At 34.2% G+C, this 26,271-nt stretch overlaps 4 protein-coding genes and 1 long non-coding RNA gene across 12 annotated transcripts; 1 reads left to right on the top strand and 4 right to left on the bottom strand.

The window, feature by feature from the left end:
• Positions 1–1,025, bottom strand: LOC131179084 (uncharacterized). The gene is made up of 2 exons (XR_009148080.1): positions 787–1,025; positions 1–222 (listed from the first exon to the last, which is right to left on the bottom strand). It is a non-coding gene; the product is annotated as an uncharacterized LOC131179084 (long non-coding RNA).
• Positions 1,026–5,636: 4,611 nt separating this feature from the next.
• LOC110641770 (uncharacterized) lies at positions 5,637–6,300 on the top strand. The gene has a single exon (XM_021793607.2). It carries the CDS (start codon positions 5,765–5,767, stop codon positions 6,275–6,277), a length of 513 nt encoding a protein of 170 aa, XP_021649299.2. The 5' UTR covers positions 5,637–5,764; the 3' UTR covers positions 6,278–6,300.
• Positions 6,301–6,432: 132 nt separating this feature from the next.
• LOC110641776 (cell division cycle protein 27 homolog B-like) lies at positions 6,433–15,775 on the bottom strand. Of its 7 annotated transcripts, none has more exons than XM_058146023.1 (16): positions 15,593–15,775; positions 13,642–13,714; positions 13,351–13,460; positions 12,997–13,043; positions 12,320–12,417; positions 11,811–12,109; positions 11,396–11,551; positions 10,847–11,063; positions 9,969–10,096; positions 9,815–9,880; positions 9,369–9,488; positions 8,808–8,884; positions 8,507–8,626; positions 8,148–8,367; positions 7,772–8,053; positions 6,433–6,998 (listed from the first exon to the last, which is right to left on the bottom strand). In XM_058146023.1, the coding sequence occupies exons 1-16, from the start codon at positions 15,695–15,697 to the stop codon at positions 6,945–6,947; spliced, it is 2,172 nt and encodes a 723-aa protein (XP_058002006.1). In that variant the 5' UTR covers positions 15,698–15,775; the 3' UTR covers positions 6,433–6,944. The 7 variants fall into 7 exon arrangements, with proteins under 7 accessions (XP_058002006.1, XP_021649310.2, XP_058002004.1 ...); XM_021793618.2 differs by having other exon boundaries at positions 7,772–8,040; positions 8,135–8,367; positions 9,969–10,195; XM_058146021.1 differs by having other exon boundaries at positions 9,969–10,195; positions 15,593–15,774.
• A 1,016-nt stretch (positions 15,776–16,791) lies between these two features.
• Positions 16,792–19,341, bottom strand: LOC110641762 (pentatricopeptide repeat-containing protein At1g77170, mitochondrial). The gene has a single exon (XM_021793597.2). It carries the CDS (start codon positions 18,323–18,325, stop codon positions 16,898–16,900), a length of 1,428 nt encoding a protein of 475 aa, XP_021649289.2. The 5' UTR covers positions 18,326–19,341; the 3' UTR covers positions 16,792–16,897.
• A 2,157-nt stretch (positions 19,342–21,498) lies between these two features.
• LOC110641769 (SNW/SKI-interacting protein) lies at positions 21,499–26,143 on the bottom strand. Of its 2 annotated transcripts, none has more exons than XM_021793606.2 (2): positions 25,889–26,143; positions 21,499–23,534 (listed from the first exon to the last, which is right to left on the bottom strand). In XM_021793606.2, the coding sequence occupies exon 2, from the start codon at positions 23,469–23,471 to the stop codon at positions 21,663–21,665; it is 1,809 nt and encodes a 602-aa protein (XP_021649298.2). In that variant the 5' UTR covers positions 23,472–23,534; positions 25,889–26,143; the 3' UTR covers positions 21,499–21,662. The 2 variants fall into 2 exon arrangements, with proteins under 2 accessions (XP_021649298.2, XP_021649297.2); XM_021793605.2 differs by having other exon boundaries at positions 21,499–23,538; positions 25,889–26,142.
• Positions 26,144–26,271: the final 128 nt, after the last annotated feature.

The following is a 26,271-nucleotide window of genomic DNA, read 5'->3' on the forward strand; positions in this document are numbered from 1 at the left end:
TAATAATAAATGGGAGCTCAGCTCCCTCATCCAATCCATCAAAACAGACTTAAAATATTAAGTTTACAGGTCCAACATGATAATAATATTACAGACCAAATTCAAATAATTACTGCTAACACATGCGGAAATTCTAGGAGTAAATAAAATTACACAAATATCGATAAACAACCTGCGAAGTATAAAAGCAGGTTAACCCAGAATAAAATATCCTCCTGCGGCCTGTAAAAATTTTTGAACAGGAGTGAGCGTTCGACTCAGAGAGTAAAATATCAATTTTAACCATAATCTCTATAACTATCTAAAACTAATGCACCCTGTAGAGTGAAATGCAACATCCACATCATTTTCACATCATAACATCAAAAAGGAAATTTGGAGCACTCACACACCCTGTAGTATCAATCATAACATATGGGGCCGATCCCTATACGACTCTCTTAAATCCAACTGGTGCCGGTAATTACTCAAGCTCGGACTTCCACTTAATAACCAAATCGAGGGTCCCAGATTACTCAAGCCGTGACTACCCCTCGAAGGATCGGGTCCCAATTACTCAAGCGTGTCGCCCGTCCTATCCATAGTCCACACCACATCACACGCACGCCAACGCACGCACACTGCTCCAAATTACCACAACAACATTCATGGCACATTAACAGTTATGAATGCAACATAATTCGTGCCTAGAGTTTAACTACATAAATATATGCATATAAGTGATGCATGGGCATGCTGAACATATAATAATATCGAAATTACAATTAAAATTAATATTTTACTCACAAACTTGACGACAAATTACTGTGGCGGCTGGGCGGAGGAAGAAGGCTGTCCCGGCTCACCTGACAATTACATTACATCTATTTAATAAATTTGACTCAATACAAACAAAGAAAAAGATCAAGTACGTCCTAAGTCGTGCCGAAAATCCGGCAGAGTCTCCCCTGTACCTAGGACCTACCCAACCTGCAAAAGGGCTAAAAAACGCACTTCTATATTCACAATCCATATATCAACAGTTCAATCATATCACACAGCCTCTCCTGGGCCCATCAAATCAATCACCCATCACAATACGCAAAATTTCAATTTAGTCCTTATTATTGATCATTTTTGCAAAAACTGCTCAAATAAGCTCTAAAAATTATAAAACTCTGCCCCGCGGTCCTTAGAAATATTACTAAGCTATTGCAAAAAGAATCGTAATTTTCTAAGCTACCTGAATATTTTATGGATTTTCAATCCTATTTAAGCACTAGAAAATTACGAAAAGAAAGGTTGGGTTTACCTTTGCGATTCGACTTGAGCAACGCTCGGGATGCTGACAATGGTGGGGTAGCCAAAACCTCGATCCAATTCGGAGACTTTTCCAGTGGTAGTGCATGCGGCGTAAATTCACAGATCCGGACAACTGTCGAATTTCCGCGAATTGAGGATACCTACACGAAGCCCAATAATAATATATAAAAAATCAGGGGTGTTACATGCATGCCTTTGGATTTAAAATTCAACTAAAAATAAACAATTCTATCATATAATTATTGAATTTATTGTTCAAGAAATTGAGAGTTTACACGATATTAAAAATATCAACTTTATAATAATACCCTATTAAAGAGTTAAAGTGTCATAAAACAATTGCATTTTAAGTTTTGAGAGTTTGGATGTGCATAGGGATATTTTTAAATTAATTATTTCTTTAAAATAATAGTTTATAATTATTATAATAAATAATAACTTAAAATTTTGTCTCCATATGAATAAAATAAAAAAATATAATTTTTTATGCTACAAAAAATTATATTTTTTTGGCTTTTATATTTTATTTATTTTCATAAGTAATGGTAAAATTAAATTTAAATGTTAAATTTGGAAGAAAATTTTAGACATTAATAAAATTAATCACTAAAATTAAAATATTTAACAATTAGACTTAAATGAATTTTAGAAAAAAAAAATCTGAAGGTGCTTTTCAATAATATATATATATATATATATAAACAATACTTGAAAACGACAGAATGTATACCAAGCTATAACATTATTACAATATGAATTGGTCTGCACACGGCACCCTAAGTTGAGTGTGTAATTACAACCTTAACAATTGGACAACAAAGAAAAAGGGTACAAATGAGAGGCATCAGAATTTAATAAAAAAACAACTTGGTTGTTAAGAGCGACTTTTCAATAGAGAAAAATTATTGTTACTTGGTATATTATGAACATAAGATATAAATATGTGAAATTCATATATTTAATAAGTGAATTTCACTTGACGAACTGAAGTTAGATAAAAAAAATCTATAAATAAAAGAATGCATTAATGATAATATGTGTATATATCATTAATAAAAATTTAATTATACTCGAGCAGTTTTAATATAGTGGTGAACGTGCACTACACCTCATGAATTGATCAAATATTCGAGTCAACAATTTAGAAATTATCTCACTTTGCACATCTAATACTCGGGGGGATTAATTTTTTGTCAATCATAAAACGAGTCGGAGACGGAAAATACCCTGCTCAATGCATCTAAAAAAATAAAAATATTATCACTATTATTAGAGATATTTGAAGGTCAAATTATTGGTGGCCCGTGTAGAAGACATATAGTTAAGGCTGCAATAATTAAGTCAATTTCTTGGTTGTCCTGAGTGTTCTGTTTAGCAAACTTTGCATGCTAGGCATGGCAACCATGTTGTTGTTGTGATTAATAAATAAGTTGGTGGATTCATATATATACGCTTTAAGACACTGGCAATTCCAAGCTTGATTTTTCTTTTCAGGGTGGGCACTATTGCTTTAATGGCCGGCTTTTACAATTTCCAGCTGCAATAATAATGTCTACCTGGGCCACTCTTACCTCCACAACATGCAAATCCTCAATAAGAATGTGGAATACACACTTGTGTTATTCTTTTTTGATGGCAATGCACCGTTAAGAGTGAACCCATGATTAAGAGGGTAGGGCTATTTACAGGCCTACTTATGGGATCTATGAAGGAAATTAGAAAAACTAGAATTGCCCAAGGGCATCAGAAGAGGGTTGAAGCCCAGTCAAGATTGGGCTGTTAAATAGCCCATTCTGGAATTCAACTAAGCTATTTTTTTTTTCATAGATAAAAGAGATTTCATTAATATAATGAGAGAAGATGAAGTCTAAAAGTTAAAAGAACATCAATCTACTCATAGATTTATACTCATCAACGAAGTTTAAAGGAGTATATACGTGGGAGAGACAATCTCAAGGACACCCCTTATGAAGATTTGTATATAAGTTTTTTTTTGTTTTTTAATCTTTGCATATAAAGATGTTGTAGAAATATGAGAATCACATTGATCTTCGATCAAAATTGAACTAAAAATTCTCTATCATATGCAAACTAATAGCATCATGTATGTTTATCTTAATATTCATAATTACTTAAAAGGTGGCTAAGAAATTGTAGAAATAATTATTCTTTCAAATTAAGAAATCTTGCTTAGATGATAAAATAAAACCGATATAAAACCATCTCCATTAAATAAAGAGAAAAATAAATAAATCCATAAAAGAATTCATAAATGTAATAGAATTAATTAAGGAAAAAACAACTACAAAAACCAATAAAAGGAACAAAGTGCTTTTGCTGGGCCAAAAAAGTCCGGCAGTAACCCTTGAGAGTATAGAAAAGTGAGAGCTTGCAAAAACGAGAGGAGAAAGAGTGCTTTTTATTAACACATTTTTTTAACGTAAGAATATATAAAAAAAATATATTTTTTAAAAAAATATTTTTCATGAAATTAACAGAATCTTAATTAAAGGGTTTTAGAATATATATCCAATTGAGTTTACATGCACACAATGATGTACAAGCAAGATAAGAGTTAAAAATATTATATTAAATAAATTTATTGAAATATTAAAAATTAAATTTAAATTTAACATTTTTAAATAATATATATTTAAAATATTATATTTATATATAAATTATTAAATTATATAATTTACTAGTTTGATTAATATAATATGATGTATTTGATATCATTGTATGTTTTTTATTTTCTAAAAATTGAAAACTACTTTCAGTTTTTTGTTGTATTTTTTTTACGAACAAAAATATTTTAGTTTTTTTACAATGCATATTTATTTAAAAAAAATAATATCTATATTTTGAAAAACTTAAACTCTAATTTTTTAAAATAAAATATTTATTAAAACCTTAAACTCTAAAAATTATATACTCTAATATTAAATGTACAAATATTAAACTACTGAAAAATAAAGAAATATTTAAGAAAAAAAAATTCAATTATCAATTATGTTCATAATATTTAATAAAATGCTAACTAGAATATAATTATTTAATACATTTAACCTAAATAGTGGAAGTAAGTTAGAAAAAATGATAATAAACTAAAATAAAAATTCACTTTTGCTTGTTTTTCCTTTACCCTTTTTAACTGAACAGATTCTTAATTTTTTTACTCAAGAAAAGGATAAATTGTCCATTATGATTAGGAAACAGTGACCGATGAGGTGAAACTCAAATATTCTTGTAAAATGTGTAATAATACTTTTCAGATTCTTTAAATTGTCTACTAACATGTCCGCAAATGTGTTTCTATTCATCAATCTCTTCAATCAAGATAGCACCCTAACACTCATTACTGGCATCAGTTTAGAGTATTCTTTTATTTGGACGGGAAATCTTTAAAGGGGGTGGATGCTGAGCTATCTGTTCTTGAATAGCTGTGGTTTACTCATCTCTTCAAGGAGATGCCTGTTTCTTTAGCATCTTTGAAAACTGACTGGTATACTTAGAGACACGAGAAATAAAGTTTCTCAAATAATTGATAATACCAAGAAATTGTTAAATTTGCTTTATCGTCAAATTTTTATCAGGAAACTTGAGCAATTATTGAGCAATATACGGACCATCCTGATATTTACAATTTTTAAATTTCATGCCAAAAAACTCAATATCAGAATGAGCCATATAGCTCTTTTCTCTGAAAGCATTATACCATAATGATGGATCAAGTACTGAAATTGACCCATGAGTTTTTTATGGATCTGAACATCTTTTGAAAAAAAGTAGAATGTTATCGATATAGACAAGTGTACTATACAAAATACGTTTAAAATTGAGTTTAAATTAAAATTTATAAACTAATTTAAAAAAATAAAAATAACTAAATTGAAATTCTCAAATAATAGGTGAAATTGAACTTTAAGCTAGGAGATAAAGAAATCAGGACAGACAGTAATTAACTAACGAGATGGGTACTTGTGATAAGCTTATTGCCATATATTAGTGCCTTTGACATTAAGTTTCAGAGGTTTGTACTATTTTATTATTTGGGTATTTTGTAACAAAATCATCTCAAATTTACTCTTCTGATATGGACAGATATTAATAAATAATGGGCAGGCTCAATCCAATACATCAGCAAAAATTGTTATAATACGGGGTTCGAAGCCTGGACTTCCAGGTTGTTGTAAGATACCATAGCCACTGGACTTTCTCCACGCCAGCGCAATTGAGTTTTTTAATATTAAAGATATATCAGCGAGAGATTCCCATGTGTGTTTCCAGAATATTGTTTTTCCATCAGAAAACTTCACGTGACTAAGCATTGTTGTCTCACTCAAGGTAGGTGGCATTCTCAATCCCATCTAGATCATGAGAAAGATTCAAGCCCCCAACAATATAAGAAAAGCTAAGTTCTTGCAGAGCTCGCTGGCTGCACCAGATTTTCCATTTATTGGACATGGCCGATTATGATGCAGAAAAAATGTGGGAAGGCGCAGTTAGTGCCAAGCTAACCAGCTGCAGGGCCGATCAGATATGGCCTCTCTTGGAGGACTTCTTCAACTTCGGCAAGTGTCTTCCAGGAACAATAGATACATGTTATGGAATTGAAGGCATCTCAGGTCAGCCAGGCTGCATCAGATACTGTGCCAAGACATCCATCTCTGATGATGGTTCAGGAGAAATGACAACAATATGGGCAAATGAGAAGCTGCTTGCCATTGACCCCGATCGAAGGTGTTTGAGCTACTCGCTCCAGGAAAACAGTATAGGGTTTAAATCGCATATGGCTACAATCAAATTATTGCCTCTTGGAAGCCAAGAGCAAGAAGGGTGTGAAGTAGTCTGGTCCTTCACTCTGAAACCAATTGAAGGACAGACTATTGACCATATAGTTTCTTTGTATGATTCTTGTATACAAGCTATGGCAAAGCACATAGAGGACGCTCTCCAGGTTAAAAGCAATGAATAAATGTCTCCAAGTCTACAAATTCATTTCGTGTATGGGGTCTATAGTTTCTTTATAGTCAACTCATCATTCATGTTTTCGGTTCCAATCTAATTGCCAATCTAGATGCTAAGAAAATTTTTAATTATGATATCCAAACACTATGAATTTAGAGTATATTTCCGATTAAGAGATCATAAATTCAGAACCTTCCTATCCAAAGCATCAACAGAAATTCAATGATTTCAACCTTGTTACAATTTCAGTTTCTCAAGGATTCTATGGGAGGTTAAAAAAATCTGGCCGTGAGCCAGAACCTGTGAGGTAACCATTAATTTCAAGCAAAAAGATCATAGATGAACAATAACATACGACTATAAACAGCTACAAATGAATTATACAATCATTTACTCCTGATATAATGACACATCTATGGTAAAATTGTGGCAGTTTCCAGGGCCTTTGTCAGCTCAGGTTTTCGGTCAGCACATTAATCATCCATGAACGGAGGTCACCTGTACAAGGCCTGCCCATTGGAAGGGGCATCCCACCAAAAAAAAAAAAAAAGCATCAAGGATGAAGCAATTTATTCACCATTGGTCGAAAGCACAAGCATGGGATGTCCTTGGGGCCAAAAGTATGTGCTTGAAAATGCTTCATGCTCTCTTCTGTGTTTACAAAACTAAAAAATCTACAAGGTATCTTCGATTTCATCTGGTACATGAAGCTTTTCAATAGCAGTCTGCTGGAAATATAAAAGAAATTAAAATGTTGAACAGAATATAACACTGCACTAAAATAAAAGCCAAAAAAAGAAGCACATTCCATAATAAATGCAACCATAATAACTAGGATAAATTTTAACAACTGTCCCATAACTTATATAGTTGTAACACTACAGTCCTTTAACTTTAAAATGTAACATAAAACCTCCTAAACTTTTAAATTTTGCACAGCAAAATCTCTCTGATTTTCAATTACTGATTTTTCAATTAGAAATTGATGTGAATAACTCTCGCATGGTGTTTAGTCAACATTTCTCTCTCCTCTCTTATACAAAGTGTAAAATTATTCTCTTTATACGAGAAAAATTATTCTATCTATAGAGAGAAGAATGATTCAATTTACATATGGCCTGAGAGAAAAAAGAGAAATAATGACTAAGCTCCATGCTGGAACTGTCCAGGTCATAGTTAAAATGAAAAACTAGTAATTGGAGATTAGAGGGATAGGGTTTTATGTTACATTTTCAAGTTGAGAGACTGTAATGTTACAATTAGATAAGTTCAGGGACAGTTGTCAAAATTTATCCATAATAACTGCATATAAAGCGTCACCCAGTTTAGTTTAATGCAGAGACAAATACACAGGGTAAACATTTTCCAACCTAAAAATTTCATGCTCTGACCAACACATTCCTTAAAAAATAAAGACCAGGACCAGTTTCTAAGTAAGCTACATATGCTTCAATAAATAATTTCAATTACACTAAGAATTGAATTGAAATAAGCCAATCACCTTAATTGTAGCAACATCAGTTGCAGAAGGTTTCAAATCCAAAGCAAGACCAAAATGAAGCATTGCCTTGTCATGCATATTACGCCTCTTATAGATCTTACCCATCAAAGCATATACACTGCTTTCACGAGGGGCATACTCTTTGAGCTCTTCTAGAACTTCAAGAGCTTCATCAAAACTTTCCAAGCTCACAAGTATATTAGCCTTTTGATACAAGGGAAGAGGATTCTTCTTATCAGCTAAAATTGCCCTCTCCATCATCTCCAGAGCTTCCTCATTTTTCTGTCATATAATATAAAAATAATTTCAGACAGCTGCAGATGATCATTAGTTACGTATTCCAAAATATAAAAACTAATATACCAAGTGGCAGGACCTTTAAAGCGTGCAAAGCTGTCCCAAGATAAGACATTATAACAGAAGAATGTGGACTTATTTGGAAAGCCATCCGGAAGTGAAGCTCAGAAAACTCAAACTTCTCTTGCCGAAGATAAAGCATCCCCAGCCCATACCAGGAGTTATAATGTCTAGCATCAATCCGTAAAGCACTCAGGTAACTCTTAATTCCATTCTCAAAATCCTCCAAAGCTACATATCTGCAGCAGAAATTTAATTGTCAGAAAATATATAATAAACACAAATCAAATGTTAAAACACATAAAATTCTACCCTTCAAAAATTTCACAGATTAGTTGGATCATGATTGTTTGGGGAGTGGAAGAGAAAGTGACTTACTCATGACCACAAAGAGTGTGTGCATATGCAAATCTTGAATTAAGCTGCACAGCCCGCTGAAAACTTTTTAGAGCAGTTTCGTGGTCTTTTTGCAGACTATAGCAATTTCCCATGGCACACCTGCATGTCCATTCAAAGACCAAAAAAAAAAAAAAAAAAAATCAACAAAAAATGATGATCATTAAACTTCTACAAGTTGCACAATGAAGTCACTGATGCAGCCAGTCAACAAGCAGTACTGAAGCTAGTAATATTGAACATGGGTTTTTGAGATAGGAGGGATTTACTTGACATGACCTACCAAGATTGAGGAGCTAAGCGGTCAGTTGATATCAGTTCTTGAGCCAAGTAACTTAACTTCATGTCCTCCTTTAAATGCTGCAACAAATGTAAGAACAGTTTCTGATGAAGCAAGTAATTGATACACAGGAAATAGCAGTACTCCCAGCATCAAGCATCAAACTGAAGATAACTGCTTAAAGAGAGTTTTATAGGATAAAAAATTCATTATCATCTGGATTTTCAATGGTTGGCAGAGACCACACAGCAGGTATCCCCTTACAGTATAAGAATGTCACATCAGTGACAAGCTATAGCGGTGCAGCAGGGAAGGTACAGGAGAGGAGAAAGGGGGTGGGGTTGGGGATTGGTGGCAGCAAGCATTAAGCCAAAGTAAATACAACATGCTGTGTTAAGCATGTTTTGTTCGCTATAGTTAAGGCACAAGGAATGACCACTGTGAACCAATTTCAATTAGAGTACTGACTTTATTGTCTTCCCCTGAACGAGGCAGAGATAGAATCAAAATAACAACAGCTATACTAACATAAGCTCTTGAGGAAAAAGGATAAACAGAACTCACATATAGAACGGTAGAATATATATCAGATCCTTCTAAACTGTAAGGCGATGCTTGACGGGCAAGACTGAAAAAACTAGCAGATTCTAGATAATCTACTAACTCGAAATATGCTTTTCCAACCTGCATATGAACATGCCAATTAACATGTCAAGCAACACATCACATGCAGATAAGATGACATTATAGTACTAAAATCATTTGGGGAAGCAATGAATGAAAATGGAGGGAGAGAAGAAAATGAAGAAGCTGTAGCAGTGGTTCCATCATGATGTTATAACAAAATAATAAAATGGAGAAACAGAATTGAGTTCTAAAGAAATCAAAAAGAAAAGGACAACAATCTATTAAATTACAGAAAGGTAATTGATTTGAACAAAGTTTCATGTTTTTACACAAAAAATATCCAGGGGAATAGAACAGGATTAAAGCATAACAGCTGTTATAACCTGGGAAAGAACCCAGCCTGTATTATAATGCTTGTGCGGTAGTTTCATATAGATATCCAGTGCATCCTGTGATAGCAAGAAGCAGCTGAGACAATCATAAGCCCAGGAAATAAGATTACTAACTAATGTTTTTTCAGCAACCGATATTTTATACCTGGCACCTGTACAAGCAGGAAAGTCTGTAGCCATCCCCAAGTATTCTCAAGAGGCCTAATATTTCTGAAGCACCGCTTAAAACCCTTGAGGCACTCATGATAGCTCCACTAACTGGCATAGATGCTCCTTCAGTTTCAAGAGATCTAGCATCACCAAAGGGTGATGAAGTATAATTTGTTATTGTAACATTAGCATGTGAATCATCAAACGTCTCATTGTGTATCCCTTAACAAAGATAAAATTTAAATTCTTTTTAAAAACTTGGATAAATAGTAATTGAGAAGTTACAAGCAAGAAAGGAGTATTATGGAAGGAAAAAATAAAAATAACAGTTACAAAAGCAAGGAGATCCTATGAAATTAGTGCATTGAAGATTGAACAAACACAAATAAAACAAGCTAGGAATACAAATCATATCTATTTAAGAATATAAATCTTAACTCAACACAACTAAGCCTTTATCCCAAAAAATATAAATCTTATACTAATTAGGAATATATAAATCTACTAATTAGGAATATGAACTTTCCATAACACCAGGCAATGCAAAGTACTCAACTCATACTGAAAGGATCAGCCAGTCATTCTTTAATTTCCATGTTAGTTTATATTGATTGCTTAGTTGGCCAGCTAAACTTAGACATGCAACTTACAGTGCATGAAACATCAGAGAAAAGCCATCTTCTGTAGTACTTGAGAGGGTTTTGTGCAGGTGTGAATTAAATTAACTAGGGGTCTAGGATGACTTATGGTCACCACAAACAAAACTCATTTTCTCATCCTATTACAATTTTGCCAAAGAAATTTCCAGCCTTCTTCAATAATAATACAGAAGCATAAATCCTCAAATTGGTGAAATGCAAGGAGAATCATTACCTTCATCCCAATTTTCATTGCTCCACGACTGTCCTTTACGAATTGTCACAGATCTCAGTGCCATAGAGCTTAATTTAGAACCACCAAGATATTTAGAAGAGTTGCTAATTCCATTCGCTGCCACTAATGTGGCATTTGCATTTGAGTTCGCCCCTGCTTCAGCCGCAATTCTTGTACTTCGTCTAGCGCCAGAATCAGAAAACAACCTCCCAGAAATCTGAAAACAAGTTAGGGAAACTTAAATAGAGATATGGAAAGGAAAAAGAAAAGAAAAGTCAAATTAATCACAAGTTTCACAAACTAGATATAGATGGTTAGCACAGGATTCTTCCCACTCAAGAAACACCAACATTCTAACAGTTTGCACAAACTTCTAGTTTTGTGCCTTATGCATTATCTCAAAGCATGAGAGACAAGATATGCAACATTATGCTATTTGGAATTCAAAAAATTATTAAAATTTCTAATCAAGGCAAACATATTAAAAACATAAAAACTTAGGATCAGAAGATATATTGGAAGGGGGCAGAGAAATGTGCAAGTTTTAACCTTCCGTAATTTCCCCTCATCAACAAATTTCCTTCGAGGGGCTTGAATATTAGAGTTCACAATTGACTTCGGAGAGTTATCAGTAATGAGCATGCTAGTATTTGGAGCATTTAGCTGTGCATTCCTACATAAAGGTGGTGGCACAACACCTGAAAACTGCAAAATGTTGGTTCAGTCAAATGAATATAAGCCTTTGAAAACAAAACCAAACTAAAGAAATCAAAGTCTATGACATACTGTTGTCCAAATTAATAAAAGATTGGGCATTCTCTATAAAGATTAGAAGCAAGTTGGTCATTGTTTCAATGCAAAGGATAACATACTAACTTGACCTAGAGTAAACATTGAAAACAAAATGCAAATCTCTGTAAGCCTACCATTAACCCATGATTTGACATAATTCATTCTGTCATACCTGTGTGGCCATTGTTGAAGGAGTATTATATAATGGTAAGTTTGGAAGACCACCATTAGTAGGTTGATAGACAGCTCCTAATGTTGCAGCTCCAGGAATACCTTTAAGGTTATCGCCTTGAGTGCGCTTCAACTGCCTTGGACTAAGATCTTCTGAGCCAAAGTTTCTAGTGGAGAGTAAACTGCAGTCCTCATTGGAGATATGCATGTTTTGGGAAGCTGATGCATGGTTTATGTTCTGCTTTTGAATGCAAAGAGCAGCCGAATCACCAAAAAATGCAGTTGCCTCTTCAGCAGCACCTAGAACATTCAAAAAGGGAAGGCTTTTACTTAAATCAATTAGAATATAAATAAAACATGATAGAATTTTACTTAAATTACATGGGGAAAAAACATATATGCACTAAGAAAATGAAACTATATTTCTCAACTAGAAAGACTTTTCTGATTCAGAATGCTGGACACAGGACAGAAAAGAGAATAGAGCCATGTGGTGTTTGTTGAACAGACCTAATACACACAGCTCCTCGTATGCAGCCCACAGTAAAGGATCTATAGCCAAAGCCTGCTTGAAGTTATGAATGGCACTTTTCCGTCTATCAGTATAACTGAGCCAAATAAACTTTTGATGGATGAGGATCTGATATATCAATATATGACATTATGATCTAAAAAGTGATAGCATATGAATATATCACTAAATAAAATAAATAAATAAATAACGATTGTCAACAATTAAACTGGTTCAGATATTCAAACATGATGCTATGCCCATAACATTTTGTTTGACAAAGGGATAAAGAAACAGCTAAGAAAAGAACTTTTGCTTTATAAGGTTTTGCAGGATGCTGGATGCACTATTGTTCTATAGCTTCTAAAAAGAAAACAAATAGTTCAACAACAATGAGATCTCAGTGACCAGTAAAAATCTTAAGTAGCAACACTGGCTGAAGAAATATTTCAGAGGCAACAAAAAGGAAAAGTGCTGTGTTACTTATCTTTCTTCCTTTTCTTTTTTGTGTTACATGTAAATACAAGTCTACAAATTAAAGAGGAAGTTTAAGCCACCTTCAGAAAGAAAATGGATGCAGTAACAAGGACAACCCAATAAGGGTGTCTATAACTTGCACTTAAACTCTAGAATTATGGGGGTTATAACACTTCTCTATAAGAATAGAGTGAAAAACCTGTGAATAAGCCCAAGAAGGTAATGCCCAGCTGCATTATTTGGAACCTGCACAGAAAAGAGACACAAAAATGAGCAAGTGTTGCTCATCTAGGAAAGGATGTCAGCAAGCACAAACTAAAACCACGCATAGGGCAATAATAAATTTCAAGGCTTCAAACATATCGAGATCTTAAATTCATACCATGGACTTCTTGTGAAAACAATTAAACTATGCGGAATTTTTTTATCTTTATATAAATTTATTAGACAATTTAAAAATTAAATTAAAGATCTTTAATTCCTTTTGAGGAAAGTACAGTTTACAAATGGGAAATGACACGAATGTTTTCTGTATGAACAATCTCATATATACCTCAGCATTAGGCTCATTAGCAGGACATAATGCTGTTTCAGCTTCATTTAGGAGATTCATCTGAAAGCATGATATCGCAAACAAGTAGCGGGATTGAGCCTTTTGTGTGCCTTCAAGTAATAACGGACAAAGAAGAAGAAAGATGCATAAATAAGCAACACTTATATGAATAAATTCCAAAAAAAAAAAAACCGATAAATCCAAACAGGAAAAATCAATGATTTGATGCAGCCAAGATCACTGGAAGTCACCAAAAAGCTGAAAAATGGTAACAAGAAAAACTTATATCACCTTTTAGAATATGATATGCAGAGCAAGCTTGATTATTTTGCAAATAGCATCCAGCCAACAATTGTAAATTTGTCTGCACATGAGAGAAATTAATCATTGAGTCAGACAAACTAAGTAGAATGAAAAGCAAAACAAATGAGAGAGGTTTTCTTGTATAGAAATAGAACAGCGTCTTTCCTTATGATAACATAATCATTCAGCAAAAATAAGGACTAAAATACACAAAGAGCACAAATATTTGATGAATAATATTAGTGTAATATATTAGTAGATGTCATTCCCAAAATGAGTCACAAATGAACATTTAAAATCAACTAAAAAATAAAATTCAATTTTGCTTGGTTATCTTCCGAAAGTTACATTACCAAGCTTGCTTAATGCTGCAGTGAAGTAAGCATCCTGTCAAGAAAATCATCCAGGGAAACTTCTGTGGTTTCTCAACTCACCCAAAATTTTATAACTTAAAAGAGTTAGTCAACTCTAATAAACACAAAATTAGTGCAGTAAAATGTCAAATTAATGATAAAATAATTGCAACTGAATGTGAAAAAAGCACATAGTGCAGTGCCTCTGCTTAGCTACAACGAAACCTTTTTTTTTTTGGTTGGGGAGGGGGGGGCGGTGGCGGTGGTGTTAATGACCAAACAAATCAAACCTTTGGTTGAATTTATAATTACCGCCAATCTTTTTAACTTTGCCAATTATACACATTGATTTCAAATTTCAAAAAAGCATGACACAAAATTCTCATATTGCTAATTAGACATGTTCTATAAAAAAATTTTCATATGTTCATTTGATATTTAAAGTGTTCCCTTGTAAAAAAAATATTGTTTAAAATTTAAATTAAAATAGTAGGAAAAGAAAAATAATGATCTTTTCATTGCATTTTCTACCCTTAAATACGCTTAATCAAACTTTTATAAATAAAATATATATATCACCTCAACAAATTGGGAGTTTTTGCCCTATACTCCTCAAGTTACATGTTTGGCTATAAACAACACCAATGTGAAAGACTTTGTATATATAATTGATTAAAAAGACTGGCTATCATTGCAAATTTTACCAAAGATTTGAATATTTTCGGTTCTTACACTTTTCTTTTTCCCTAAATTTCCAAACAACAAAGGGCCACTTAGAATCCATGTTTGGATTGAGGGATTTGCCCCATGGATTTGGATCTGGACTACATACATTGTTTGGATATTCTAAATAATTTAGATTTGGTCCAAGGTAATGCATTCATGATAAGCCTAAAACTTCAAGATTTAAAATAACTACTTTTACTTTGTTATTTCAAATCTCACTACAATAAAATGTATGATATCACAACTTCTAAACCCTCTCATAGAAATTCTTTTTATTAGCCAAATAAAAGATTTTTAAATTTATGAATTTCAAATTCTAAATTTAAATCTAACATTTGAAATCCAAAAAATCCAAATAACCTTAGTCCCTTTGATGTCATACTTGTCCTGAAATTTTGACTTCCTAGCTGTAAAGGGATCTAGCCATGCTTCTAGTCTTCTACAGCCATTACTATAAATAAATATGACCAGCGTTTGCAATAGTTTCTGTTCTTCATAAATCTAAAAGAGGGAAGTTTAAACAAGCTAACTACGATGCTTGTGCTACAAATGAAAAATGCTTCATAACAAAATGAAAATTTTCTAAATTAATTACCAGCATAAATAGCCAAATTTATTAAAAACGCTGCAGAAACCAATCTTATTGGTTAAAAATTATGCTCCTTTTTTGTTTTGCAGATAAACAGTAAGAATAAGAAGCACAAGAAGTGAAAATACGCATCTGTCAACTGTTCATTAGGGGAAAATTTCCGTTTTATTTTCCTGCGGTTTCTCAGTGGCCAAACATAATGCCCCCAAAAAATGTTTGATTAAAAAAAAAAAAGAAACAGGAAAATTTGAATTTTCAAGGGGAATAGTACCTCAGAGGGGAACTCGGCACAGAGACGCTCGCACATGAAAATGGCGTTCCGGTACATGAAATGGCGGAGACTGTTGTTTACACAGTCTACCAGTATCGCTTCCATGGCTTCGATTCAGAGAGACACACACACACGGAGACAGCAACAAACGTATTTTTTTCTTGGGGGTTCTCTAGGTTCAAAATAGAGCGGCACGTGGTCCTCTTTTGTTTCAAATCATTCTCACGTGACTTCTTTGTTTGAGAAGAAAGACGGCAGTTCGTTTTATGATGGGGCAAAAATTACCTAATATTCTTAATATCTAAATTTGTATCAAACCTTATTACTATTACCTTAAAAATACTTAATCTGTTTAAATTTATATATTTTAATTAATAATTTATATAAAATTTTTTTTATTAATAATTTATATTTTAAAAATTTAATGTTATTATCAATATTTAAATTTTATTTATTTAAAATATAATATATATATATATATATATATAAATTTATAAATATTATTATAAAAAATATATACATTTTATATTTAATTAATTATTTATATAAATAATTTAAATAATTGATACCTAATATATAAAATTTAACTTGATCAAAACTTAATATGATATAATAAATTTAAATATATACTACTCAAATATGTTCTAATAAAATTCAATTGGATAAGATACTATTTTATTTACCCATTTATTTATCATGTATTTTTTTAAAATTACTATTTTATTTTTAATTTTTATCAATATTAATACTTTTATCCATTATTTTAATAAATATATTAAAACAATCTCTAAAATTTAATTTTGTCTCCTTATTTAATTTTTATATATTTCATAATTTAAAATAAATTAAATTATTATTTCATTTTAAAATTTTACTATTATTAATATTTTTTTTCCTTCCCTTTTTCAGATTTCCCTTAGTTTTCACCTCGCTTTTTCTTGTCCCTCTCTTTCTTAGTTTCCCACTCATTACTTCTATTTTTATAAGACAGAGAGAACAATGAAAGAACAAATACTGTAGATAAGATAAAATAAAAATTCATGAATTTAGTTATTAACCATTATCGTCTAAACTGGTTAATTGAAAATATACTACTCTTCCAATCCCTTACTAAAAAAACCATTATCATGTTCAAATTATTCATTTGAATTGCCAACTTATCCAAACACAATAACTTAATTAACATATAGTATGATAAATTTTATATGAATTTCATCATAATTAATAATCAAAATTTATTTGTGCTAGAGCAATGGTAAAAACTTCTTTCAGCAAAATAAAAGTAATGAACTTCAGTTCCAAGTTCTAACTAGTTGCCAAACTATAAGCAGGAATTTTGGCTAGTTTTCGCCGCTTCATTCCTACTCTAATCCTTTCAACCTCTTGCCACAAGCCTCTACTAGCGTATATGTTAGACAAAACCACATAAACCCCATCATTCCAAGGTTCCAGCTCCTGTAAATGCTTAGCCACCCACTCTCCCATCTTCACATCCCCATATTTCTCACAGGCACCCATCAAACACCCCCATATTACCACATTCGGCTTCATTGGCATCCCCTCCACAATCTCTCTAGCCTCTTTAAGCAGCCCCACTCGGCCAAGAAGATCCACCATGCACCCATAGTGCTGCATCTGCGGCATTATACCATAAACATTCCTCATCATATCAAAGAAATACCTTCCCTCCTGTACCTTACCACCGTGGACACAAGCACTTAGCACTCCCACAAAAGTCACATGGTTAGGCCTCACATCGGCTTCTCTCATGTAATGAAAACACTCCAGAGCTTCATTGACATGCCCATGCATTGCATAACCTACAATCATGGACGTCCAAGATGACACATTTTTTTGGCCAATCCTAGAAAACACCCTACCCGCTAAGTCCATTCTACCACATTTTCCATACATGTCAACAAGCGAATTCAGCATCAAAATATCCGGTTTCCCAAAATTCTTGGCATGAAAAACATATTTATGCAACTGAATAGCCAAGTCCAAATCCCCTAAATTCCCACAAGCAGATGTTACACTAACCATGGTCACATCATCTGGCTCCAATCCACATCTCCTCATCTCCAAAAACAGCTCAATCGCTTCCTTGGCACGCCCACCTTGAGCTAGGCCTCCTATAATAGCATTCCAAGAACCCAACTTTCTTTCATGATTTTCCTCAAACAACTTATAAGCATTGTTAAATTCCCCAGACTTTGCATACAAGCTGATAAGACCACTCTCGCAATATTCATTCGATTGAAGGCCAAGCCTTATGGCAACGGAATGAAGCTGCCTACCAATATCAATAGCGAAAAGCTGGCACGTAGCTTTTAAGATGATGGGAAGAGTATAACAATCAGGCGAGACACTGGCTCGAGACATAGAGACATAGACTTTCAGTGCTTGGGCAGGAGCATCTAGTCTGGTATACGATCTTATTATGTTATTCCAATGAAATGGGGCGGTATAGAAGTCGAGCATCTGAGTAAGGATAACATGGGCATAAATTTGGTTCAGTTCCGGTAAGCTGGTGCAGTTTGATAACTGGGTTGCTATGGCTTGCGCTGGGTCCTGAGTTGAATGTGGCGATGGAGGTGGGGTTTTTAGATATTGTATACCAGAAGGTAAAGTGCTAAAAGCAAGACTGTGGCTAAGATGATGGGAAATAATTCGGTGTTTGAAGGCGGAGGATTTAGCGAAGCCGGGAAGAAGAAGACGGTGGAAGCCGTTCATAAGTCTGGTTGTCAGATCTTTGAGTTCTCGGCGTCGTATAGATTTCCCACTTCAATTTAGCCAAGCCCAAAAGACGGATTTTAGGCCCAGTCATGAGCCGAAATGATCTCAAACATCTTCCTCCTCACGAAATCTGACATGCAATGCAAAAGCACTTTCGCAGAGAGAATCAAGCAGGAAATAGTCAAATACATTTTCCAGCGAAGAGTATTCTTTAATGGATGCCGATAACCAACCACCGAGGGACTTGAATCCCGTGACTGATGGTCAAACGGATGAAATCGATCCGTCAAGCACGGTTCTCAATCTCACCAGCTTCCAGCTCCATAATCTCGACTCAGTTGAGATATATTTTTCCTTTTTTTTTTGGCAGGAGCTGGTGCTGAGGGATAATAAACTAAAGAAAATACCTGATGTTAGCATATTCAAGAGTCTATAGGTTTTTTATGTTTCTTTCAATGAAATTGGATCCTCGCATGGATTGTCTAACGTCTCCAGTACTCTGAAGGAACTCTACGTATCAAAAAATGAAGTTACTAACATGGAGGAGATTGACCAACTTTATCAGTTGCAAATTCTTGAACTTGGTTCCCACAGATTAAGGATCAGCACTCATATATCTTAACAATGTCTTATTTATTCAAAATTAAGAATTGCAGGCACAGGCTTCTTTCTGTCCAACTGCCCTTTTCTTTGGTTGGTCAACTGTCCATTTGTATTGTGTGAAGAATGGTATGACACACACATGGTACTGCTATACCCTCTTGCTCTTGCAACTGTGTCCAGGCCAATGGAAAAGTGGGAGATGTTTGTTGGAGCATGCTCTTATTCTAAAAGCAATCATGTCGGTGCTTTAGGTAATGGAGAATCTGCGAAATTTAACAAATTTACAAGAGCTGAGCTGTGGCTGGGACGCAATCGTATCAAAACAGCTAACTTATGTGGTCTGAAATGCATCAAGAAGCTTGCAAAGCAATCGCTTAACTTATATGAAAGGATTTGAGGTATTTTGGAAGACTGTGCTCTTCGTAACAAGAAAAACTCCCTTGGTATTTTGTCACATAAAAATTGAAATCTAAATGTCGTTTTTCCACTTTTCACCTTTCCCTTCCATTTTCCTGAACTGCAGGAATGTGTTGCTTTAGAAGAACTATGTTTGAGCCACAACAGTATCACCAAAATGGAAGGCCTATCAACCTTGGTCAACCTCCGTGTATTGGATATATCATCCAACAAGCTAACTTCAGTTGATGACATTCAAAACCTGACCCGGTAAATATGGCCCTTGCACTCTTGGGATTATGTATAATGTATTCCTAATGACCACATGCTAAATCATAGCTGATTTATAATTTCATGATTATTGATACATTAGGGATTTTTCATCTAACCTTCTTTTGTCCCTCTGTTTTCTGATAAAAGCATGTCCATACTAAAGGTAAGTAAACAGAAATTAGTACTTTTTCCTTGCTTGCACATTACTGATAGCATAGTTCAACAGATATTACTATTTTTTTTTCTTTGGTTGCATATAAGCATAGATTGATGTCGATTGAAAGGAAATCTGAATTCATAATATTTTCTTGTTATTTATCTGCCTTTATCATTCATGGCACATATTTAACAATATCACTTGTACTCTGTGACAGTACTCATGCACTTCAATTGATGATAAAAATCATAGTAGTCATTTGGTTTGACATGTTAAAATGTTTGATTGATTGCTTGAAAAGGGAAAATTGTTGTGCTTACGCAATTCAACTGGGATGGTATAATCATAATAGTCTTCTGATATTGCTGTTCAGCATTCCGATTTCTGATTCTCCTTTTATTGCAGGCAAGATCTCCAAACTATGCCATCACTTTGAGACAGAGTTTTCCTAATCTTCAGCAAATTGATTCCAACGTATTTGCTTAGAAGTTCATGGTTCCAAGTTCCTTTTGTCAGGACGGTTGTATCCAGAAAGTTCAGACTCTCAACTAGTGGTACTTAGTCACGTTCCTGTTCTCTTTAATTGAACTAACACATCATTGCCTTTAATATGTTCTCACAAAACTGTTTTGCAGATCATATTCTGGTACAAGATAGTAAGGACGCCATTGATGCAAAAGCTATGCATTGCTTCAACTGGGGATGCATTTTGTAATGTACATGCCCTAGGAATTGACTCTTGCATCTATAGATCTACAGCCAACTTTTGTTTTTTCTTCATCAAAGTAATATTTAATGCATGAATATCAAGTTACTGTTGTTTCTCATTTTTTTTAGCATCAGGTATCATAGCAGCTGAATTTAATAGAGTAATAAGAATTTTTAATCTTCAAAGAGTTTTCATTCCATAATCTTCTGTGTAAGCTTGTTTTTATCTTTCGGGGAATTGTTGTCTTGATGACAGACATTTCATTTGCAACACAGTCAATTTCTCTGAGTTTCAGTGGTCTTTGCACCGGATTCATATCAACATCCAACACTAGCAAGAAGCTTTTTCCCAAAAAATATGACGAACAGTAAGTTGGCTTGAAATATGCAAATGGATAAATATTATGAGCCACTGGGTGAATATTCTTATGAAAAGAATGGTTATTTAATGGCATAAAGAACTTGTGCACCATACGCATGTTCTTTCTGAAATGGAATTCTTTTGTTAATTGTTATTTCAATAGCGCTCATATATAACAAGAAGAAAGGGTCAGTTAGCTTATGCTCCAGTTAATTTCAGAACCAAGAGAGAAATTTCAATCAACTGACTTCAGTTGTAACATTTTCAGCACCCAATAGACAATACCTTTAAAACAGCTAGTTTCTCTAGACACCCTTGGCGCAGATCATTTGAATTAAAGCTTTAGCAACATCGACCTTACTTGTCAGAGTATGTAGGAGATGCAGCTGCTCCATATCCCTAAAAGGCCCCAGAGCCTCGAGTCACTTGCTCATTAATCATTTATAGCTCATCAAATTTAGGGCTGTGTGGTCCAATTATATGTTTTTATCAACGTTCAGTTCATAAAAAAGAAAAGAAAAGAAAAGAAAAGAAAAATCCTGCAGCATGAAATTCAGCTGGTAATGCAGCCTAATGCAACTCCATAGTAATAGATCTACCCAACTCCCGACGATCAAAAGTAGCCCATTATGACAACAGCAATCAAATATGAAAGTGTTAATAAGAATTAACTTACAAAACATGTGAAAGCGGGATTATTTCATTCCAATTCTACAGAAACTAAACACGGCACAAATATCTTCACATCGAATAAGCTTCAGGTGATAACGCTATAGAAAAAAAGGGCAACACTACAATACAGGGGAAAAGAAAAGGACAACCTGAAATCAGCATATCTAGCGGCCCCTCTCAAATCCAATGCGGGTTCTACCTGAGCCTCCTTCATATCCATCTCGCAATGAAGATCCAGCACTGGCTCTCATTGTTCCACCCGTACCAACTTTGTCCATAGCTTTCTTACCTTTCTTTACTTCTGTCAAGAACTGATCCAGACCAAATGGATCTGCTTCTTCTGCATCCTTTTCAAACTCAACTGGCCTGTCTCGTGGACCTGTTTTCTCAGAAGTACCAGCAAAAGCCTTGTCAGGTTTGAACCTTTCTGTCTTCAAGATCTTATCTAACTGCTCATCAGCACCTCCATACACATCGGCATCAACATCTTTCTTAGGCCTGTACAGAGTTGAAAGTGTAGGCTGAGCTGTAAAGAGGCCCTTGTCATACACATTATATTGATCATCTGTTGCAAACCCAGAGTCCATCCCTTTCTCTTGGTTGAACAACCTCTGGTCATACATGACCTCTCCTCTGCCAGCACCCGTAGAAGCCATACCAAGAGCAACCTTCTCACTGATATCACGATCTCTATCTCTTGTGATTTTGCTTTTCTTACCCATGGCAGCATCTTTTGCCTCCAACCTTCTTTCCCTCTCCCTCTCTCGACGTCGCTCCTCACGAATTTTCTCCCGTTGCAGCCGCTCTTCCCTTTCCTCTCTCATCTCTTTGGGGACATCCTTCTCCCTTTCTCTTATACGCTCATAATCCCCTATCATATCAACATCATCCATTGCACTCTTATCAGATGGGATTGGGGCAGATGCTGGTGGCACTGCACCAGTTCTTTCAGAACGAGCTTTCTGAGCTAATGCCCGCAGTTCCTGCTCTTTCCTTTCCTTCTCTTTCATCATCATCTCTTTTTGAACCTTTGATCTCATAGCTACAGCTTCTCTAGCCTTCTGCTCTGCAACATAGAGTGCCTCTGATAGCTTTGCAAAATTATCATTAATCTGAACATCCTGCAGACCCCTTCCATCAGCTGCTAAACGTTTATCAAGAGGAATTGTGTAACCCTTAGGGTTCTTCCAATTTGAGATACAAGGAGGGATTTTCCAATCCTGTTGATCTTTCACAGTCACAGGCCTAGGTGGGGAGTGCATGACTGGCACAGGTGGAGAACCAGAAGCCTTGGGAACCCTCTTATGCTTGAACTTAGGTGGCTCAAGTGGGTCCACAGGCATCTCCACCATTCTGATGATTCTCTCTTTTGCCCCTGAATTGAATGCTGCTGATTGCTGAGATGGCTTATACTTAATATACTTTGACTCCGAAGACTGTTTGGGCACATTCTTTGGTTGTGCTGCACTTAATCTCACATTCACAATCTTTTCGAGTGCAGCTTTAGTTTCCTGTGTTGTCTCCTCAATCTCTTTCTGCAAATCCTCATCCTCATCTCTCTCCTCATCATTCCTCAAAATCTTTGGAATCAAATCCTTATGTTGTGAATAAACAATTTTCTTTGCGTTCTCATTTTGCTTCACAATGGCATCATATGCCACATTGCCATGGGCATCAACAGTCAAAGGTAGAATCTTTGACCCTGGTTTTGCAGATTTACCTCTACCCATATCAAGAGGGTATTGCGCAATATGAATCTCAGGGAATGCACCCCCATCCCCAAAATCCTCCACTCTGCGGGGAACAAAACCTTTACGCTCCAAGTAGGGAGGCACAAGTTTATGATTGACAACCGTGGTTTGCTCTGCCTCAGATGAGTTGAATCGTTGTCTAAACCATGGGTCATTTGAATGATCATAATAAGTTGTAGTGGTTGACTTAACTGGAGGAAGGAGGTCCCTTAGAGCCGCCATTATTAATGGATCCTCAGGCAACTGCAACACAAATTGAAGGCCCTGTTTCAAGTAGTTTGCAAACTGCCTAAGAGAAAAACCAAATCCCATCAGCAAAAACCAGGCACTCAATCAGTTTACATGAGTTGATGCATACTACATTAATGCATATAACACATAAATAAAGTACATCCACCTGCAAATTACAATATAAAAAACTGAAATTTTACTAACTTTGCCAGTTCATCTTTTAATCATGGCATTGTCAGCTGTGCAAGATTGAATAAAAGATACTGTAAGAGTATATAATTAGAACACCCGCTAAAAGAAAAAAGTTGTCCAAAATCGATATAACAATATTAGTTCCTAAAGAATTTATATAATTACGTTGCAGTAAAGAGCCCCCATGTCAGACCTACGTACCTTTGTATTCATTGCACCAATATTATCCAACTGACATTTTTAAAATTTGGTTAAATCAGTTTAAATATATAGAGCGCGTTTTGTTTGACTTATAAGTTCATCAAATCTACTTATAAGTAAAAAATATAAGTAAATTATGGTTTGATTTGGCTTATAAGTTAAAAAAACTATTTAAAATAAGTCAGAATTACTTATTTTAAAACTACTATTTGACCGTAAAAGACTATATTATCCTAATAATTTTTTAAAATATCAACATTATCCTCATTTTTAACAATGATAACACTTACGCTCTGTTTGGACGGGGTGATGGAAGGGTAATTAATAGAGAGGTAAGGGAGAGTAAGGAGAAAGAAGGGTAAGAAGGATTACAATAAAAAAAATTTCATGTTTGGAAAGTGATGAATTAATGGAAAGGTAAGAAGAGGTAATTTATATTCTTTATGTTTGGAAAGAGGTGAAAGAAGGGTAAATAATTATTAAAATTATAAAAATACATTTTTCTATTAGATAAAATTTATTCTTTATTTTTTTTAATATGTAAATTAAGACCTTTTATTTTTAGTTTAGTGACATATAATTTGTATTTTTTATTATCTTTTTATGTCAGACCATGGCATGTACTATTTCACAATTCAACTTAGATATCTATAAAATAATACAAATAAGGATTGAATAAAGAATGAATTATTTAGAAAATTAAGGCCTTTTATTTTTAATTTAGTGACCCATAATTTACATTTTGGATTATCTTTTTATGTCAGACCAGACCATGGCAAGTACTATTTCAACATTCAACTTAGATATCTATAAAGTAATACAAAAAAGAATTGAATAAAGAATGAATTATTAAACAAAAAAAAATTTGACAATTGGAGCATAAGATTTAATAACTGAAATTAAATAGAAAGATAAAACTAACATTTTTCCTGCAAGAATTCAAAATCTACGAGAGCGAAGAAATTATATATGGCCACTTGAGAGAGAAAACATTTATTTGTATTGATAAATTAGATTTATTTTTAATGGGTATAATTGAATTTTTAATAAAAAATTAAAGACACAATAGAAAAATAAAAAATAAAATAATTTTCATCGAGAAAAAATTGAAATTTGAGGGGCAAGGAAGGATAAGCCTTACACTTACTTACCCTTACCCTTACCCTTCGTTAGCTTAACCCTTTTCAAACATACTTACCCTTGAAATAATTACTTACCCTTTCTTACCTTTATTAACCCTTCCCTTGCCCCTATCGAAGCAGAGCCTTAATTAAATTCATATCTTTTTAGTGTTTTCAATAAATTAAATTCATTTTAAGAAACTTTTAACCAAACACTTACTCTACTTAAATGTTATTTTTAAATAATTTTACCAAACAATTAATTATAAGTAACACGCTTCTATTCCTTTTTTAAAGAATTTTACAGCAACTTCTTTTACATGCTACTTTGCTATAAATTTTACAAATTGTGTTTTAGATTGGATATTTCAACGATATAAAGACTTAAAAAATTTTTGAGAAAATCTCAGACTTAACAGAGTTTATGAAAAAATAATAAATACCCATGAGTTAATTAGTTGATGATGAATATTAGTTCAAACCCATAACGCCCCAGTACGTGAATTCCGAGAGAAAAACATAAGCAAGGTGAAGACAAAGACTGAATTCAGCGTGTTCAAGCAGAGTGAATTTCGAGAGATATATATATGAGCAGAAAGAGACTCCATTGAGAATAAAAGATGAGGACACAGATTTCAAAATTAAACCACATGCCAGCACACTACACAAAATCTTCTCAGCAAACAACCATCAAAGGTCAAAACACACAAAATTTAGAAAGAGAACCCACAAACATGCAAAGCCAAAACTGAGCTGAAAAGCTCAAAATATAATTTTCCCAGACAAAATGTTGAAATTTGCTCATAATAAATCCCAACTTCCTAATATCATGAGACTCAACAAACAAAAACGCTTTCTCTTGTTATTTGTTCACGGGTTTTCTGATATTCAAACCTGCAATTCTGCGATCCTGAAAGAGAGGACGGAACAGCCGAGCAGCAGCTGCGCGTGCAACAAGATTAAGGGGCGGCGGCGATAATAATAGAGTTAAAGGGTTGGAGGAAGTGCGAAGGCAGAGATTCAGTCGAAGGCACGAGGCCGAGAGACAGAGGAAGAGAGTGAATACGGCAATGGCCGATGAGATACAGAAAGAGGCGATAGGTGCGGGCTTGATGTTGCGATAGACGGATGCGAATGTGACTTAGGTTTTAGGTTACGAAAATAACTGATCGGTATGGTCTAGACGCGGCAACGGCCAGTTCCGGTCCAGTTTAGGGCCGGAACCATTGATTCAGCTGGTCTCACGGTTTGAATCAATTTTGATTTACAATAATTTT

The sequence above is a fragment of the Hevea brasiliensis genome, chromosome 4 (genome assembly GCF_030052815.1).
Source record: "Hevea brasiliensis isolate MT/VB/25A 57/8 chromosome 4, ASM3005281v1, whole genome shotgun sequence".
Taxonomy (NCBI): Eukaryota; Viridiplantae; Streptophyta; class Magnoliopsida; order Malpighiales; family Euphorbiaceae; genus Hevea; species Hevea brasiliensis.